General features: G+C 41.5%; 1 protein-coding gene across 1 annotated transcript in view; it reads left to right on the top strand.

The window, feature by feature from the left end:
* Nucleotides 1-17,995, top strand: part of KCNJ6 (potassium inwardly rectifying channel subfamily J member 6) — a 162,954-nt gene that overhangs the window by 120,993 nt on the left and 23,966 nt on the right. Inside the window, exon 3 of the mRNA XM_049835284.1 lies at nucleotides 1,234-2,154. Within this exon, the coding sequence (XP_049691241.1) occupies nucleotides 1,234-2,154 (921 nt within the window). The remainder of the gene's footprint in view (nucleotides 1-1,233; nucleotides 2,155-17,995) is intronic.

Here is a 17,995-nt window from a genome sequence, read left to right as displayed (position 1 = left end):
TTGCAGGGCGCACCGGCAACACGCGTGTCAACGCCCTGGCTCTTCAGGAGGAGCTTCTCCGTAAACCGGTGGTACAACATCACATCAGTGCTACTCTGTTCAGAGCCAAGCGTCTAGGCAGAGCCAGCAGAAGCCTTTTCCCTTCACAGCCTGGCAGCAGAATGAGAGCAGTTAGCCAGAAGAGAGAAAATTAGGAGTTCAAGAGCTGAAATTCCTGCAGGAACAAGCCCCAGAGTGCAGAAGGTTTCCAGTAAAAGACAACGCTTACCCCAGACCTCGCCGTTTCCTCAGCTTCATGCAAAACACATTCGATAAAACCACTCTCCTCCTCAGTAAAGTCTTTTTTCTTGCACATGAACATAATGAAGCTATTTATCTCAAAAGGCTGGGAAACTAAAAAAAAAAAAAAAAAAGGCAGTTACTGTCATTTCTGGGTTTTAAATTCTTGTAAGACACAGAGGAATGCTGTTTAGGCCCATACCATTAGAAAAAAAATGTACCCTTGAATTAAGGCCACAGGCATACTGAATTAAAATTAAATCATTTTCTGAAGTACCGTATGTTTTACATTACTGGGAGAAGGATGCACAATTCCCTGTCTCTGTATCAGCAAGATATTGATTTTCTATGGAAATGTGCTTGAATTGCTCTTGGTATATATTACACTGTAGCCTGTCTTCAACAAGAGTAAGATTGGTTCACTCTAAAGACAGGGGTTTTTTAAAACTCCCTATACTTATTTAATACTTTCCCCATAGCAATGCCATTGAAAGAAAAAATAGCTCAACGACTTCTCATTTTCTCTGCTCATCTTGTTGACTGAAACCCCCAAGTGAATCCATTTCCTCATTTATATCTGCTATCTCCCAGAAGATCTTTCCTGGTGCATAAGAAATCTCATTTATTAAACTGTAAAGGGAGGTGGGGGGAAGAAAGTTCTGCTTAAACACGTCTTGCAGAATTTAAATATGGGTGTAGATAGGATGACCTGATAGATAGGAAATGAGAGTTTTCCTTCAAAGTATTTCTATTTAGCAATAAATTGAGGATGCTTGGCATCATTTGACTTCTGTGTTGTGCATCTAAGAGGTGAGCAAAGAACAAGGATGATAATTTTATTGATTAATAGCAATTTCATGCCAGTAATACAGGAAGAAGTTGTGTGTTGACTTAGAGAACTAATAAGAAAAATAATGCCTGCCTTTTTTCTTGTTTGTTTGTTTTTCATGGCAGCTAACGTACTGGAAGAAGACTCAATGGAGCAGGACATAGAGAGCCCTGTCACTATTCATCAGCCAAAGTTGCCCAAACAAGCTAGAGAGGATCTGCCAAAAAATATAAACAAAGAATGTGCCAAGAGAAAAATCCAGAGGTATGTTAGGAAAGATGGGAAATGCAACGTCCACCATGGGAATGTCAGAGAGACTTACCGTTACTTGACTGACATCTTCACTACCTTAGTCGATCTCAAGTGGAGGTTCAACCTGTTGATTTTTGTCATGGTTTACACTGTGACCTGGCTCTTCTTTGGAATGATATGGTGGTTAATTGCCTACATGCGAGGAGATATGGATCATATAGGGGACAGCACGTGGACCCCATGCGTCAGCAACCTCAATGGGTTTGTCTCAGCCTTTTTATTCTCAATCGAGACAGAAACCACCATTGGGTATGGTTACCGGGTCATCACGGACAAGTGTCCCGAGGGAATTATTCTGCTTTTAGTGCAGTCTGTTTTAGGTTCTATCGTCAACGCTTTCATGGTTGGCTGCATGTTTGTGAAAATATCCCAACCCAAGAAGAGGGCAGAAACCTTGGTTTTTTCTACAAACGCAGTTATTTCCATGCGGGATGGAAAGCTGTGTCTGATGTTCCGAGTAGGAGACCTTAGGAATTCACACATTGTAGAGGCATCAATACGAGCCAAGTTGATCAAATCCAAACAGACAAAGGAGGGGGAATTTATACCACTCAACCAGACAGATATCAACGTAGGTTATTACACAGGGGATGATCGTCTCTTTTTGGTTTCACCACTGATCATCAGCCATGAAATTAACCAGCAGAGTCCTTTCTGGGAGATTTCCAAAGCCCAGTTGCCCAAAGAGGAGCTAGAAATTGTTGTAATCCTAGAAGGAATGGTGGAGGCAACAGGTAACATTTCTTATACTTTGTATAAGGTAAATGCTTTAATTTTAGAAAGGAAAATCAGTGGGTTTGCTTCACTTTAAAGGAATCACTTCAATAGTCATTACATTTGAAAAAGGCATCAGTTATCTGGTTAGCTTCAAAATTAAAAGCATGCCCAGTTTAATTGTCTGTTCCATCTTGCCTAATGGAATTAGTGTTGTTTCTGCTCTGTTTGGAAAATGGGATAGCATTTCTCATTTTCTAAATTTTTCACAGCATGTCACCCAGTTATTTGTCATTCTATTGCAGGAGCAACTCAACCACTAGGACCCTGTGGGATAAAATGATTTAGAAAGAAAAAATTCAATACAAAACTCTGTTTATGATTAACACGGAAGCACCATAGTTCCTGCTGCTTCCCGTCACCCATGGGTAACTGCAGAATAACTGCCTGCCATGTGAAATTCCTAGCTTGTTTGGATCCAGTAGGAAGCGATAATGTGTTCAGTTTTCTCTTTTTGCTTGCTTGTTTACTTGTTTTTGTTTTAACTTGTAACATGGGGCTTGTTCCACTTTAGTTCACAAAAGATCTGTCTGATTTTGTATTTTGCTGAGGCCCCCTACACACTGCAGAAGTGTACAGAACACTTAAATCTCGTATATATAAATAAGGCATGTTATGTCACCAGAGACTTGGTGAGAGGCTATTTGGTCACTACCTACGATTATACAGCAGAACATGAGATATCACTTGACAGAGAGAAAATAGTGCTTGGAATTCACAGCAAATGGACTAGTAATGTTTTTTCTTAACATTAAAGCCAGAATAGTAAGAGGATATTTTCTCTAAAACTGCTGTGTTTCCCGCAATCAGAGTGCTGGTACACTTGTTTTAGGAGCTGGAGGTACTTTTTTTCCTGTTAATGACAGTATCAATCTCTGAAGTGAGTAAATATAATCAATACAACAGAACGGCGATTAGAAAATGAAGAAAATATGTGCTTGGGGAGGAGGAAACACTGAGTATAGGAATAGAAGAACCAGATTTGCAATTTTTCCCCGCTACTGTAGCAAAAGCTAGGAAAGTTTGAGGATGCAGATTACACATCTCTGACAGAGGTACAACCTTTCTAACCCTGACTCATGTTTTGCAACTGGAGCCAGGAAATAAAGAGCAGTCTCTTACTAGAACATGTGTGTGTGTTTCACACATCTATTATGTGGTGTCAGAAGAAAACTGCATTTGTCACCATATAATAAACGTGTGAGACAAAAATGGAGAAAAAAAAAAAAATTGAAAGGAACTTGGCAGAGAATTTGAAGTGGTAAATGCAAGGCTTCCAAATTTTCCAGGAAGTAGGTGGTACTGAAGAGAAATCAAGATGAAATGTTTAGTGTTTCTGATACGTGCAGTAGGCACAGAGGTTTCAAACATCTGCATCACCTTTGGGTGAGACGATGAGGAAATTGCTGTTTGTTAGCTGAAACCATTTTGAAATTTCTGAATTGCAGCTAAATGAAGTTGACAACCCAAAGAGCGGTGGATGTTTTCAGGTTTACGGAACACCATGTTTTCCAGAAAAATTATTGGCAAGTAGTAGAAGTATAAAATACATCTCGCCGAAAATACCTATAAGGTCAAAAGAGAGTATACTTCTGCAGTGCATCAAATGTAGTCTTGTTGTCTTAAGCCTTGCCACTCTTCACTGCTTAACCCTCCCTCCCTTACCTCAGCTTCACCCCTGCACGCTCACACAGCTCTCTGGGCTCTCCTTTGCTTCTCGGAGACTGACCGCATCTTCCACTCAGCCATTATCAGCCTTCACCAGAGGGGGCTACCTCTCAGACTGCTTGGGCTGGCAAAGTTTAAGTTAAAATGCCAGAAGAGTCCGTATTAACAAAGAAACTGGATGCAGTGATTTGAAAACCCACTGAAGCCATCCAGGATTAAGGTGTTACCCCGGCACTGCATAGGTAGCTACGTTTATCATTTTAAGCTGCTCCATTTTGTTCTGTTGGGTCGGCTCTCTAGCTGCATGAGATGTAAGGGGAGGGCATCGAATAATGCTGCTTAACTATGGCATCAGAAAGTTTAATGTCATAAATACCAGCACAATTTCTAAAACATGTTTGTGTGGAAGTAGCCACTTGTTCTGTGCTTTGCCCACATGCATTGGGTTATTTTTGTTGAAGGTGCTATCAGGCCAGCTTTCTACCAAAACTAGACATTTTCCCTCTTTTAATTTATAAATATTTTCCAGCTACATCCTGGCAAACACTAAAAGCAAATCTAGGCCATCATAAATTTACATTTCCTTCTTACACCCGATGTAGAGTGAGAACAGTAAAAGTTGCTTATAGCAGCAATCTCCAACCCTGGAGAGCAAGCAATACACTACCCATCATACCTGCCAACATTGGTCAAAGTCACACGATACAAAAACATTAAAACTGAAGCTAAGAAACTGTGACCTCAGCTATAGGAATATCATCATTCATGGGTCAAAACCAGACTGAGATCATTAGCCTATGTTATTCATCAGAAAAGCCACTCCCACGTTTGTCCAGTGAAAACAATCCTTTCTCTGTTTTCGGAGCTTCCCCACTCTGACAACATTTATACCTTTAATGAGAAGTAACATAGTGGAAAATGCTAAGTATCAACATTTGCTATTATTTTTATTAATGATTGATATTATTCTGTTTAAAGTTTTACTGAGCAGGTGATATCATTTTATACATATATAATACTTTCCACCTTAAGGGCTTAATGATGCACATCTCTCAAGTGTCCAAAAAACCCAATCATGGTGAGAAGCACATTAGACTGCCATGAAGAAACCAACGAGCCTTCAGGAACAGGGGGCTAAAGTCCAACCACGCGTCACTACATCTGAAGGACACATCTGTTATTTCCACGTTTTGCAGCCCCCGTTCCATTTCCCACCAAGCTAACAGCAGGTAGGAGTGCCAGAGCAATGGAAAGATTGACACTAACTCTGAAAAAACTGAAGTAACGTCCATCTTTAATAGGGAAGCCAGTTCTGAGGCACTTATGCTTCTTTTAGTGTCAGACTACAGCTGTGGCATTGACAGAATAGCCCCATACCAGCAAAGGCTCTGGTCCCACACTTAAGCAGCACTAAAAAAACAGGATTCTGGCATCCCTCCGCTCCTTATGGGAGAGCTGTAACATTAAATGCAAATGAACTAACTGGAAAGAACATGACTAACACGCTGATCTCAGTTCAGCAGTATTTGATATTTGCCATTCAAGATAGATCATTTATATTAAAGTGCCACCACTGTTTCATATTATTTTCTGGAGACCACTTAAGAGATTTGTTAGAGTATGCACATTTATAGTAATGGAATTTGAGAAAATGATTTTTTTTTCCTCGGACCAACAAAAAAACTTGGGTTCAAAGATCCTGAACCCTGTCCCTGCTAAATAGCAGGCACAAAAGCTTGGATTTGAAGAACTTATTTATTTGTTTTAAATTTAAAAAAAAAAAAATCTACATTGAAGAATTTTTTAATGATAATTTAACAGCTTCTTTCTAACAATAAGCATGAAATTTTTAAGCTTTTTTTGCCTACTGAAATCTATATTTAAGGGAGGTCTTATCATCATAAGCAAACTAGTGATTTTAAAAAATTAAACAAGACTTACAAATATATAATTCTGATAGAAAATAAACCAAGATCAAGAAAAGGAAAGTCTTTTCGATCTGGGGAGGTGAAGTGGGAAAGTGAGGTATGTTACAACAGCTAGAGAAACTGAGAGAGAAAGAAAGTGAGAGACTCTGAGAGAGGGATAACAAAAAAAGGTGCGAAAGAGGGGTATCCTGAAAAGCCCGTAGCCTTGTTGGTAATGCAGTTCCTGAATCATAAGCAGCCTGGTTCAATTCCCTCCTCTAAACCTGCGTTAATTTACAGAAAACAGCATTTTCTAACATAGGAAAGGAATATGAAGTATTTCAACCTACTTACGCTGGCAAGACCCTCAAACTTTGTGAAGTTGTATCTGGCCGGTAGGGTGCACTAGATGACACTCTGGCAATTCCCTCTGCCTAAAAATAAAAACATGAAAATTGAAACAGTACCAAAGAAAAGAACATTATCTACACATTTATAACTGTCAAAAAATAAGTAACAAAGCTAGACAGATAACTTTAGGTTCATATGGATAATTTTACAAATAAACTTGTAATAGTGTGCATTTATAATCGTGACACACAGGCAGCTTGAGAGCAGTATTTGCAGAATGGTTTATAGATACGTAAACAAACACACTTGCCAGCTGTGGAAAATGTGTGTGGAAAGCAATAAAATGTTCACATAGATGGTTATTTATGTTGTAAATGATGCCATCAACTAGACAAACATTGTATAAAGCTGTTCCCACTCCACTACAGCCCCTTTGACTGACCAATTTATTGTCTTTTTCATTTCTCCTGGATGAATAGCCATATTTAGCCTTTATCCTTGCCCAATCCTAACAAATATCTCCCTTTGATATGTATGTTAGCAGTTCCAACCTTTCAAAACATTTCTGCAGACTTTGCTCGCTCTCCAAATAAGCATTGCTCGGGTTACAGTTTTTCACTAGAGTTTTTTACTGGTCTTCAAAGAAGAGATGTTTATGCTCTCAAATTGCTTCTTAAGGGGATGTAGATGAAAGGAAGAAAAGAACCAGGATTTCTCACACCCAAGTGTTTCTGCAAGGCAACTGGAGAAAGTAGATTTGATTGTTGTGCTCTGGCATGTGACCAACGTACATTGACGGAAATACAATTTAAAGAGGGTTAAGAATAAATGGCTTCTGCTCTAAGCTGGATTATCATCATTTCAGGAATGGTCAGAATACAATGGCTCTCCAGTCTTAGTTTTCCTTTCTTTCTGTTTTAATAGTTTTAACATCTCTTGATGCTAGGTGCTAGACTTAGATATCTAGGTTCACCTTCTCATATAGCCCCAATTCCCTAGTAATCCCTTTCACTTATAATCCTTGCTCACATTTTCGTTTTGTTAATTCTAACAAAATGTCTCATTGTTATTAATTCTAACACAGAAAATTAAGATTGTTAGCATGAGTGATTGCAGTCATGAGCTGGAGTTCTGAATGCCGGCAAAGAAAGGCACTTCACTTTCATTGTGATGTTTCTTTCAGGAAGCTTTCTCTACAGGTAGAAAAGATTAGTCTGTTTGGTGAAGGAGACTATAAGGCTTAAATGAGGCAATTACAATTTCACAACAGTCAAAACAATATGCAAAATGGCAAGAAGTCAGGGAGTAAAGTTCATGAGAAAAGAGATATGCTGATTGTGAGTATTTCAACCAAAATTTTGATGAGATCATCTATATTACTTTCAGGGAAGGCAGGGAAAAGGGATTACACATTTTGTTTATCAGCTTTATTCTCTGAATAGTGCTGTACTATACAATCATGTTGCTGAGTGTTTGATAATAGCCTATTGTCCATCTTTCATACCTTTCTCACCAATTAGTTGCTCAGCTCCTCACAACTACAGCTGCTCCCTCACCCCTAACCGTTATAATACTCAGTTTCAAGCAGTAACTCTTACATTAAAAGTAAGATCCCTAAAAAAAAAAGGTTTGAGATCCGTCTGTATTAAAAACCACTTTCATATAGCTAATTAGTTATTATTAATTAATTCTTTTCTGAACACAAATCAAACTTGCAGAAGAGCAGCTTCATTTTGCACATCATGTCCTTGCAAACCATATTAGATCTCTCCGAGCACAGAGAAAGGGCAGCTTCCAGTTCTTCGCACACTCTTGCAGACCTCCCCTGCCAGCAACCATAGCTCTTTTCCTAGCACAGTGGCAAGCAGAGAGAGATGCCGAAAATTTTGTCTTTATCTTTGCTCGCCACTCCTTCTCACTTGTGAGCCTACACACATTATCCCTTGCAGGGCTCACGATCTCCACAGCCAGAGGAATGACAGGATCACGATGCTGTGCTTTAACACTGGCCCTGCTGCTGTTTCCCTAGCAGAAGGGCACAGTGGGAAGCTGTGCTGGCACCCTCCTCCTTGACCAGCCCAAACCTCACGGGCCACCACCAGCAGACTCCCCTGTCCTAGTTTCAGGATACTGTGGAGTCCCTGGGCCCCCAGACCCAGCTCAGACACTAAGGGATGACTCTGTATTGCCCGGCGGGACCAAGAAAGCAGAGGCTGAGCTGCACTGAGCAGTACGTGTCCCCCCTGTGCCCATGCGGTCTCCATCACAAAGATCTCCACTTCGCAAAACCAAAGGGATGATGCTCTGCAAAGGGCACAGCAGTGTTATCCAGGTCAAAGGATACCCCAGGCAGAATTAGCTCACTGAACATTTTTCACCTGCTTACAAAATGGAGACGTGACTTCTGAGCCCTCCTGAGAAGTGCTGAGGGACAACGAAGTGCCTTTTGCATTTCTGAGCACTTTTCAAGAAAACAGCTATTAACCTGAGCATACTCAGTTTGTCCACTTGCTCTTGGAACAGTGTAAATGAAGGGTCAGCACTGAAACGGCTGATTTGGAAAAAGAAAAATATAGCTATAATTTCTATTTTAGATTCATTTTTGGTCATCCAAGGTTGTTACCAACCTGGAGATGAAGGCTGCTGAGCACCTGTGATGAAATCCCAGGCACACACTGATTTGAGTCAGGGCAGTGTCTCACCCCTGGAACTTTTGCCAAAATGAACTGATTCTTTCATGTTGATTACCTTGTTCGCTTGTGTTTGATCTCCAGATATGAAGCATACTTAAACAGCCTGCAGTTCAAAACCGTGGGAAATATTTTTGGTAAACTCTGTTCTCACCCATATTTCGAAAAGGTCTTTTCACTTGTCCCCTTGGTGCTTATTTGCTTCCAGCTGTATAATATCGTTTCCTCTCACTGAATTGTAATGAAGGATAAACATGTTACATTACGCTCCTTGATAACAGTAAGACCTCGCTAAATTACAAATATTTACATCAGTTTCTAATGAGTGTAAGCAGATAGATTATTCACCTTCAGCCGAAAGTTTTCACAAAATTGAATAGAGCAGTAACTGTAAAGTCAAAAGTGACCCAAAAGACTGAAGAATGAGCAAGCAAAGCTGTTAAGTTACCAGAAATTCAAAATCAACACCTGATAGATTAAAAAGAACAAGCCTATGGACCGCAGCTAACTCCACTGGCTACATAACTACATGAAAAAAAGAGAGAAAAGACTTACGAGTATATGCTTTCTATTCTTGAAAGCTGCTGTCAGCACTAAAAACTCCTGTTATGGCATAGCTTCTTGGGCTTCCCAAGGCCACTACAAAAAATCCTCAAGGGGTTCCGGCAAAAACAAGTCACAAAGAATTGCAATGGTCTCAGTGGTCTCAATCACGGCATTTTAAGGAAAACCAAGCACAAGTTCGGAGTCGCTGATGTGCTCTGCCTGTTTTTCACCAGCCTGACACCACAAAGCAGCTGAGCTCTAGTTTATCCATGTAGCCAAAGGGGGTTCAGGGACCTGCTTGCTTGTGTCACTGAAGAGGAGCAAACTAACACCACGCTGGTGAGCCCAAGTCCAAGCAGCAGCGTAGGCACCGATTACAGGATACGCACATGGGCTGCTTATTCCAAGCAGCCACACATTTTTCAGCACTCCCACCTGCAACTCGTAGCAGCCTTAACCTGTGCTGCGCAGCTGGAGGGAGGCTGGCCTGATTTTTTCTCTTAATTTAACAGGTCATTTAATGTTAGGTGCTAATGTCCCAGTAAGTGATGCTGAATATCTGTGGTTTATTATTACAAAGTTGATTTTCATATAAAAAGCATTTCCTCGTGTGACAACCTGTGCAACTGCCAAGCAACCCACATCTCATTTTTCTGGTTGTACTTCACCCCTCTCTTCTCCAAATCTGCTGTATTTTCAGAAGAGATGGAAAGAGAGAGGATCTTCCCAGAGCGATGAGGCAGCTGCTGTGACAACAAATGCGAAAGGCACAAAAATCTCGTGTGATCAGCCTTGTGCTCTTGCTTGCTCACTCTCTCTCCCTCATTCCCACCATTCCCAAGAGAATTAGAGAGAAAACGAGTCACAACGCTTTCCAAGATTTCTGTTCCTCCTGGTTTTGACAATTTTCATTTGTTGGGATTTCTGGAATGGAAAAAAACCTTTTGTTTAAGAACTAGAATTTTAATAAATACAGGATTGTTGAATTTGAGATATTCCATTCTTACAACTTAGCCAATAAAGACTTGATTTAAAGAAACATTCAAAACATGAAAACAAAGCAAAAATTAGAGATCACCAAAAACAAATCTTCAGTCGTTATGAGAAACTCATTTGAGATTTCTGAGGAATGGCAAAATTTTACTTGGAAAACCAATTCAGAGGGAATATTTGGATCAGCCCCACTAACTTCTCAGAAATAAATAGTGGGAAGGGTAACACACACTCTAGGGTATTTTCTACACTGCAAAGGATGGCAGGTTGTAGGTTCCCAGGCTTCTCCCAGCAGTTTAATTTTACAAACCCATGAACTGTACAAATAGCTTCCCTAGACAGACCTGATCAGGACCTGACCTCACATCATGAGCACTAGAGGAGGGCAACAGCGTATAGTTAGGTCCGTGTGAATGCAGGCCACTATCATAGCAAGGCAAGGGGTCAGGGCAGCCAAGACATCTACTTCAGGACAATTCACAACACTGGCCAAGGCTAATAGGAGAGCCAAAGCCCCAGGGATTTGTCATTGAATTCATAGCTGTTACTAAATGGAGTTGGAAGAGGCCAGCATGTCCCTGATGTCACTGAAGTGACAGTGAGAATAAAAGAGGAAAAAGACAAGACGCGGAAGGAAGCTGGCAAGCACCACTGCCTACCTCTGCCCTTAGGTCCGGGCTTCCCAAGAAGATGAATGGGCTCAGGTTCACACATACAATGAACATTGCTGCCCACACTAAAGTCATTGGAGTAAAATGAGCAAAAGTGTCTGCAAACACAGTTCTAAGCAATTCATTAAACTATAACTCTAAGCACAAGCTCTTCAGCAAGTGAATGATACACACCAAAATAAGTCCTTTTGGTGAATAAGGCCAACTGCATGCTGGTCTGTGGTAGTACAAGTATACTCATGAGCTTGAGGAAAGTGACTGTTCCTCTCTATTTACCACCTGTGAGGTGACCTCCTGTGTGCCGTGTCCAGTTCAAGGCTCCAGTACAAGACAGACACGGACTTACTGGAGCAAGTCCGGCAGGGCCACCAAGATGGTCAGGGGCTGGAGCACGGGACACACACGAGGCTAGGTGGAGGGAGCTGGGACTGTTCAGCCTGGAGAAGAGACAGTGCAGGGGAATCCTATTGCTGTCTGAACCTCCCAATGGGAGATTACAGAGAAGATGGAGGCAGGCACACCTCAGGGGCAAGGGGACAGGACAAGAGGCAGCAAGTACAAGTCACAACGCAGGTAATTCTGATTAGACACTAGGGAAAACCTTTTTTTTTTTTTTTTTTTAACCATAAAGCTGGTAAGACCCTGAAACAGGGGTCCAGGGCGATAGGGGAATCACCATCCCTGGAGATATCCATAACTTGACTGCATATGCCCTAAGCAACTCAAACTATTTGGCTGTGCTTTGTGCAGTGGGTAGGCCCAGATGACTCCATGGATCCCTTCCAGCCTAAATCAGTCTGTGATTATAAAACTCAAAGCCAGCTCCTCCTAGTATTTAATAACTGTGAAGAATTGAATGGCTTTAAAAAATAAATAGCCCGGCTAACAGCTTTCATTGTTCTCCCATGTCACCATTTAAGAAATTGTGGTTTATGTACTTGAAAGCTGTTCTGTGGCCACCATTGAACCACTGGAGACAGTAGTGCCTCAGAGAGGGGAGACAGAACTGGATAAGGAGCACGAGTTCATTGCTGTGGGCAGGCAAGCAGCCTGTGCAACCAAGCTTTGCTCCAGGAGGTCTGATGGAAGATCAAATCTTAAACTTGTAAGGCTGCACTCCATCAGACAACTAGTCTTTGAAGAGTGATCCAAAGATTGCACTAACTCACAGCATTCCCTACTCATCCTGGATTTTGTCCCACTCCCCTGGCCATAGTCACCCTTTTTTGCATCTTTCTGCCCCTCTCGACAGTGAGGGAGGTTGAGATGGGCATCCAACATCGCTGTGATTGCCTGCTTCTCACTCCATTGGACAGGCTTTGTGTGATTCAAGCTGCCAACACAAAATCCAGCTACAAGAAATTGCTCAATTATCATTATTGTTATTATCATCGTCGTCATCACCATCACCACAACTGGTAGCCTTGTAGCCAATAACAGAGTCAAGACATTTAAGTTTTGTCTTTGGGGGGGAGCCCTAAGGCACATCAGGGTTGACAACTTTTATTCCACATTCCTTACTGATGCAGACTAATGTGAACTGAAGACACAGGGGCTTACCACTAAAGGAAAGAAAAATCAATCTGACTATGGCAGAGCTGCCAGGCACCTCCAAAACAAAAAAGATTTATGACTCAGCCAGTCCAATTAAATTGTGCTGGCACTTTTTTTAACCAGCCGTTAGGTTCAATTTTTTTCACGCTTGCATAAGAAGTATTAATTTATTACACTTAGATCCCCAGGATGGGAAAATCCCCCTACCCTCTTCATAATTTTCAGATTCTTTTTCCATTAGTCTCTTTTTACAGTGAGAAGACAACAAACGAGCTACTTTTTCAGACAATAAGTGCAGGAATGAGTTTTTAACTGCCAATACAGCCATGACGGATGTCGTGAAAAAGTGTAGAAGAGTCCAAAGCCAAAGGTTTAGAGTCAGTCAAGGATTCTTGTCTGGCCAAAAATTTGCTTCAAAGGCAGTAGCCACATCTAGACAGCTGTGAAGTGGAGGAGGTTTAGCTTTGCAGTCTGAGGAAAATGCCCTTCTCCTACCATGAGTCAAGGGCAGGCTCTCTTGGGAAGACAGAGGCCAGCAGCTGCCTTCACAGCACAACTGCCCCACAGTTCGCCAGCACCTGACTAATCAAGTTTGGTGCTTTACAAGTGATTGATCTGGCCTCATGTTGTGCGCCCTTATTACAGCAACTCAAGCCTTTCCAGAGCATTTTTGCAGAGTATTCATTTTAGAAATGCAGGCTGTAAGTACCATTACGGTTGTGCGTCAAGACCACAGCAAAGCGGTCACTCACAGCACTTCCACCATGATCTGCAGTGTGGGGCAGGGCAGGAAGGGGAGCCGACTCCAAGAGAGAGGGGTTGACATCAGTTCAAGGGAGGCATCACAGCAGCTAGTGCAGAATGAGCACAAGCCCACCCTTCACAACTGACCTCCTCCAACTATCCCCCTGACGAACAACAACTGGTCTGTCCCCCTTGCCGATTTTACAGTTAAACTGCTTCTTTTTTCTTTCTGTAGCAAAGAATAATAAGGCAAAGATGTAAGTCCTTTCAAAAGACAAATCTTTCAAAATAGATCCAGTCCTCATTTTTCAATTTACAGATGAATTAGAAACAGTTGAATGCCAGTTGCCTGTCTGTGCTCCAGAACAGCTTGTTCTCTAACTGTGTTCAAACCCCTCTTTAAGACTCTCCCCTCAGGGTTTGAACACAACTACGACAGGATTTTAAAACCCTGTTAAATTAGTCAAGATCCAGGTTTTAAGACACAAACATGAATCTTAACCTTGCTACATCTGCCTTCCTTTACCCTCCAAAGGGATATAAAATACTGTTCAAGTATTCAAAAGCCATCAGTGATAGAAATCCAGTCCAGAAACACCCCCTACTAATGTGTATGAAATGTTTAATATACAGCTTTAAGCCTGATCCAAAGCTCTCCCAAACCTGTGGAGTAGGTCTCAGTCTCTCGTGGCTTTTGAATTAAGACCCTAAAGGAATAAATTGAGCTGTGTAATGCCTGTCAGCTCCCTAATGGCCTCAGAGAAGAAGCAATTAGGACTCTAATTAAAAGGTAAATGGAAGATTAGAAGCAGATAAATGTTTATAATCTAGATAAAGTACCCATACTGGAAGTTTTGTCTATTAAAAGGGGACTTCACGGCATTTGAGGAGACTCCATAGCTATGGGAGGGACGGTGGTATCAGGCAGGGTATCTTTCCCTCAGGCACGCTGTATTGCAGCAGTCCTGCAGTTGTTCTGTTCTCTGCAGCCACTGTTCCTTCTGCGTATGGATGGAACAAGCCGTTCCACAAACACAGGCCCAAAAAATCTTGAATATTTCATCACACAAACTGTTCGCTGCAAATACAAACACTGCTATGTACAAAAATGCTCAGCCCATAAAAATACACCTTACTCTATCTCCCTTTCTTATGTACTCAATTCACCGCCTCCTACCACGCTTTCCATCTGTCATATGTGGTTTAGTGCATAATCTGTTACCAAGAAAGGAACCAAGAGCCAACATTTCACCAGGTATAGCAGGTCCATTACAAATATGTGCTAATGATTTCATTTAAAAGATAACAGAACTAGAGCAGAGCGCTACAGATTATTGTAAACACACACAGATCTCGAGGCTAATCCTTTTTATGGTAGCCAAGACAGAGATCAGATCTCGCTCAAAACTCTTCATTACACTATGTAAATATCACATCAAGCAGGCCACAGGAACACCAAGAGAAAAAAAATTAAAGTATCTCCAGGAGTTCCCCTGGAAATTTTTTCCAGACTAAGCCCTTCTCCCTTCAGAGGCAAGGAGGTTTCTTGAGCATGAAACCCTGTTTATAATATGAGGTTTGGACATCACTCTTCTAGCATTGCCATGCTCACCTCCTCCTCATTTTTTTATATTCTCACTTCTTTTTAGGAGGTCCCAATAGGCAGACAATCTTAATATTTTCAAAATAGTCTTCTGAAGAGTCCAACAGCCCAACCTGTGATGCTGAAAAGACAGCAGCCAAGTTTTACTGATGTCTACAAAGCAACCAAAATAAAATGCACAGAAAGCAATAAATAATCATAGTAATTTCCATCCAGAAACTCATACAGCATCATCCACCTGAGGACTACAGAACAGTCAGGGCAAGACAGGTTAGTGCTGTGAGTCTCCCATTCCCATGTTCTTCAACCAATTTTGATTTCCAGCTTTATGCGATGCCCCACTGTGACATAGAAATCCATGTGGAGGGAACACAAAATGGCCACATTCATCATTTGAGGGCCAAAACAGAAACGTAAATCTCCAGTGATGCAATACCAGCAGCCAAGCTAGAGGTGAAATATTGTAGGCTGATTCACACTGCGCTGAAACGGGATGTGCGTGACTGAGGAAGACTGATATGAGGAACCGCAACAAAGTGGAGGGATGGCGTGTGGCACTTAAGAGGCATTTAGGCGTAGGTTAGGAATGATGTCTTTAATTTACTATGGCAATACCACATCTTATACATTAATATGGGTAAAGTAAGTATACATATGTGTGTGTGTGCGCGCGTATATATAACACAGCTGGATGCAAATATAAACAAAATAGTTAAGTCATGGCGTCTGTCCCTGAGGATGTGAGAGAGCTACTCAGCCAAACTGGCTTCTCGTATGAGTTGTTTCTTCTGCCATCTCAGAAATTATTTATGCCAAGACTACCACAGAGCCCCCGAACTTTGGAATAATGAAGACAGAGCAAAAAGTAACACCTAAAAACCAAATGTATAAATATCCCACGTTCTTTCTGCTGAATATGAACCGCTGCTTTGAGCGTGCGATGGAAATGTGAGAGAGATTGTTTGGCGCATTGGTGCCGAAACACCCAGCTCACAGGACAGCTGTTTCCTTGCCACACTCTGGTCACACAAAGGCTGATGGCTTGGGACCTGAGGGGAGGGAGCCTGGAGAGACGAGCAAGGCAGAATGCAGAAGCCCCAGCAGGAGAATAGAGGCTCACATTGGCATCCTCTCCAAGGCAAGCTTTCTAGGCCTGGTTTGTCTCTCGGCAGTCTATTCCATAGATACTGAGTGACGCTACCCAATTTTTATGGATACCTTCTATGTCAGGCAGCCAAGCACTTCTCTCCCTCCTCACAGTCCAGACCCTCCGCAGCACACTGCGTTCCCCCCCCCGCCCCCCGGCACCTGGGAGGATGTGAGGACACACAAAAAAAGTGCACTCTCCTGCAGGGATGCAGGAGGTATCACACCTGTGGGACCCCATGGAGGTCCAGGCAGTCCTGAGGCAGCTGGAGTCTGCCCTTGAGTAGCACCCTTCAGCCTCATTTCCCCCAAAAAGCCAACACAGAGCTATCACCATCCACTGGGAGAGCAGTACACTTCAGCCAGATACCTTCCAGGCAAAACCAGCACAATACAATACAGGATGGCTTATCTCCACTATTCCAGCTGTGCAGGACTGGAGAAGATAAGGAAAAATCAATTTTAAAGCAATTTAATATTTAATTTGAGGACAGACATAACTTGCTTAAGTGGACAAAATACATAACATACCTGTAGGTTGTTTAAACAAAAAGAGAAGAAAATAGCACTGAGCAGGAACAGGTGTACCGGCAGAAGATTAGCACTCAGTCTACAATTGGTGCTGTGAAAGCAAAAAGTGAAGGTTGTCTCATAAATCCATACTGACATTTATAATAAGTGTTATAATATCTTTATCATGAGACCTTGTAACATCACACTACAACTGAATGATGAAGCCATGCTGATATAAAGAGGCTATAACAAGCAGGTGGTGATAATATACAGAAACTGTATTTTCCATATACGTCGTGTAATTACAGTAAGCTTAGTCTAGAAAATCTTGTAAAAGTAATATTCATACTGGGATAGTATCCTGTTCTCCAGACTGTAAAATTGAACTTTCATTATCATGAGTGTGAAGGCCTGGTGCTAAAGGGACCCTGGAAACAGTTGTAATCTGCCAATGAAGAAACGTAATTTTCTCAATGAATTTTTAACTACGGATTGTTAAAAAAACCCTGAGTTTATAAGATTGCAATAAATACCAGGGAAAGTGTTTGGGCAGAGGCCACTCAAATATACATGGTCACTCAAATCCCAGGCAAAGTAACGAATGAGTAACGGGGTCCTCTAACTCATTTTGTGGTTATGGTGTTTACATATGTGGGAAAAAAAGGCTAGAGAAAAGTAGAGGAACTGATACAAATCAAAATATACTTGCTAACACAGAACATCTTGCAGGCTCAGAGGCTGAGTTATACAGCAGTCAGTTGTTTGTCATTCTCGTTATAGTTCAGGGACAATTAGCTCCTCCACTGCAAACTCAGAGACCAGTAACTGTGCTAAGTAAGGAGGTAGCTGCTTTCTACAACCTGGCATAAAGTATTTAAAACACAGATTATGGTTTATCTTATTTTTCTACTTTTGAAAGTTGTACAAGTTTGTCAAGGAGGAGAAAAGGAAATTTGCTTGTGGAGAAGTTTTGTTTACAGCACAAAACCATTTTGATAGTAAAACACAACATTTTGAAAGGTATTCCTATGGGCTGCTACCCAGAGGGCACTTGTTTATATTAAAATGTTGAGACCCTAAGATGAAGTGGTTGCCAGTGTGTGTGAGAACACCCCGAGTTCCCTGAAATCAACAGAAAGACTCTCGTCGCTTTGAGTCAAGTCTAACCGCATCGTCACTGGGGCTTGTTACATTTGCATGATCATTACACTGAGACTTTATTGCATCCAGACCATAAGATATTACACTACATCTATCTATCTCAGATGCTGTATTTATTAGGTTTTCAGTGCAGGTTTTCTACTTCCTCCTCTCCTTCTCATGTTAGAGTAATTGAATGCAAAACCATTTGATTAGAAAAACAAAAGGTACCATGTGAGCAATACTTTAAGCCTAAATATGAATACTTCAAGCTC

Source organism: Accipiter gentilis, chromosome 32 (genome assembly GCF_929443795.1).
Source record: "Accipiter gentilis chromosome 32, bAccGen1.1, whole genome shotgun sequence".
NCBI classification, from domain to species: Eukaryota; Metazoa; Chordata; class Aves; order Accipitriformes; family Accipitridae; genus Astur; species Astur gentilis.
The sequence above is the reverse complement of the archived record's forward strand: the minus strand, read 5'-3'. Positions and strand labels throughout refer to the sequence as shown.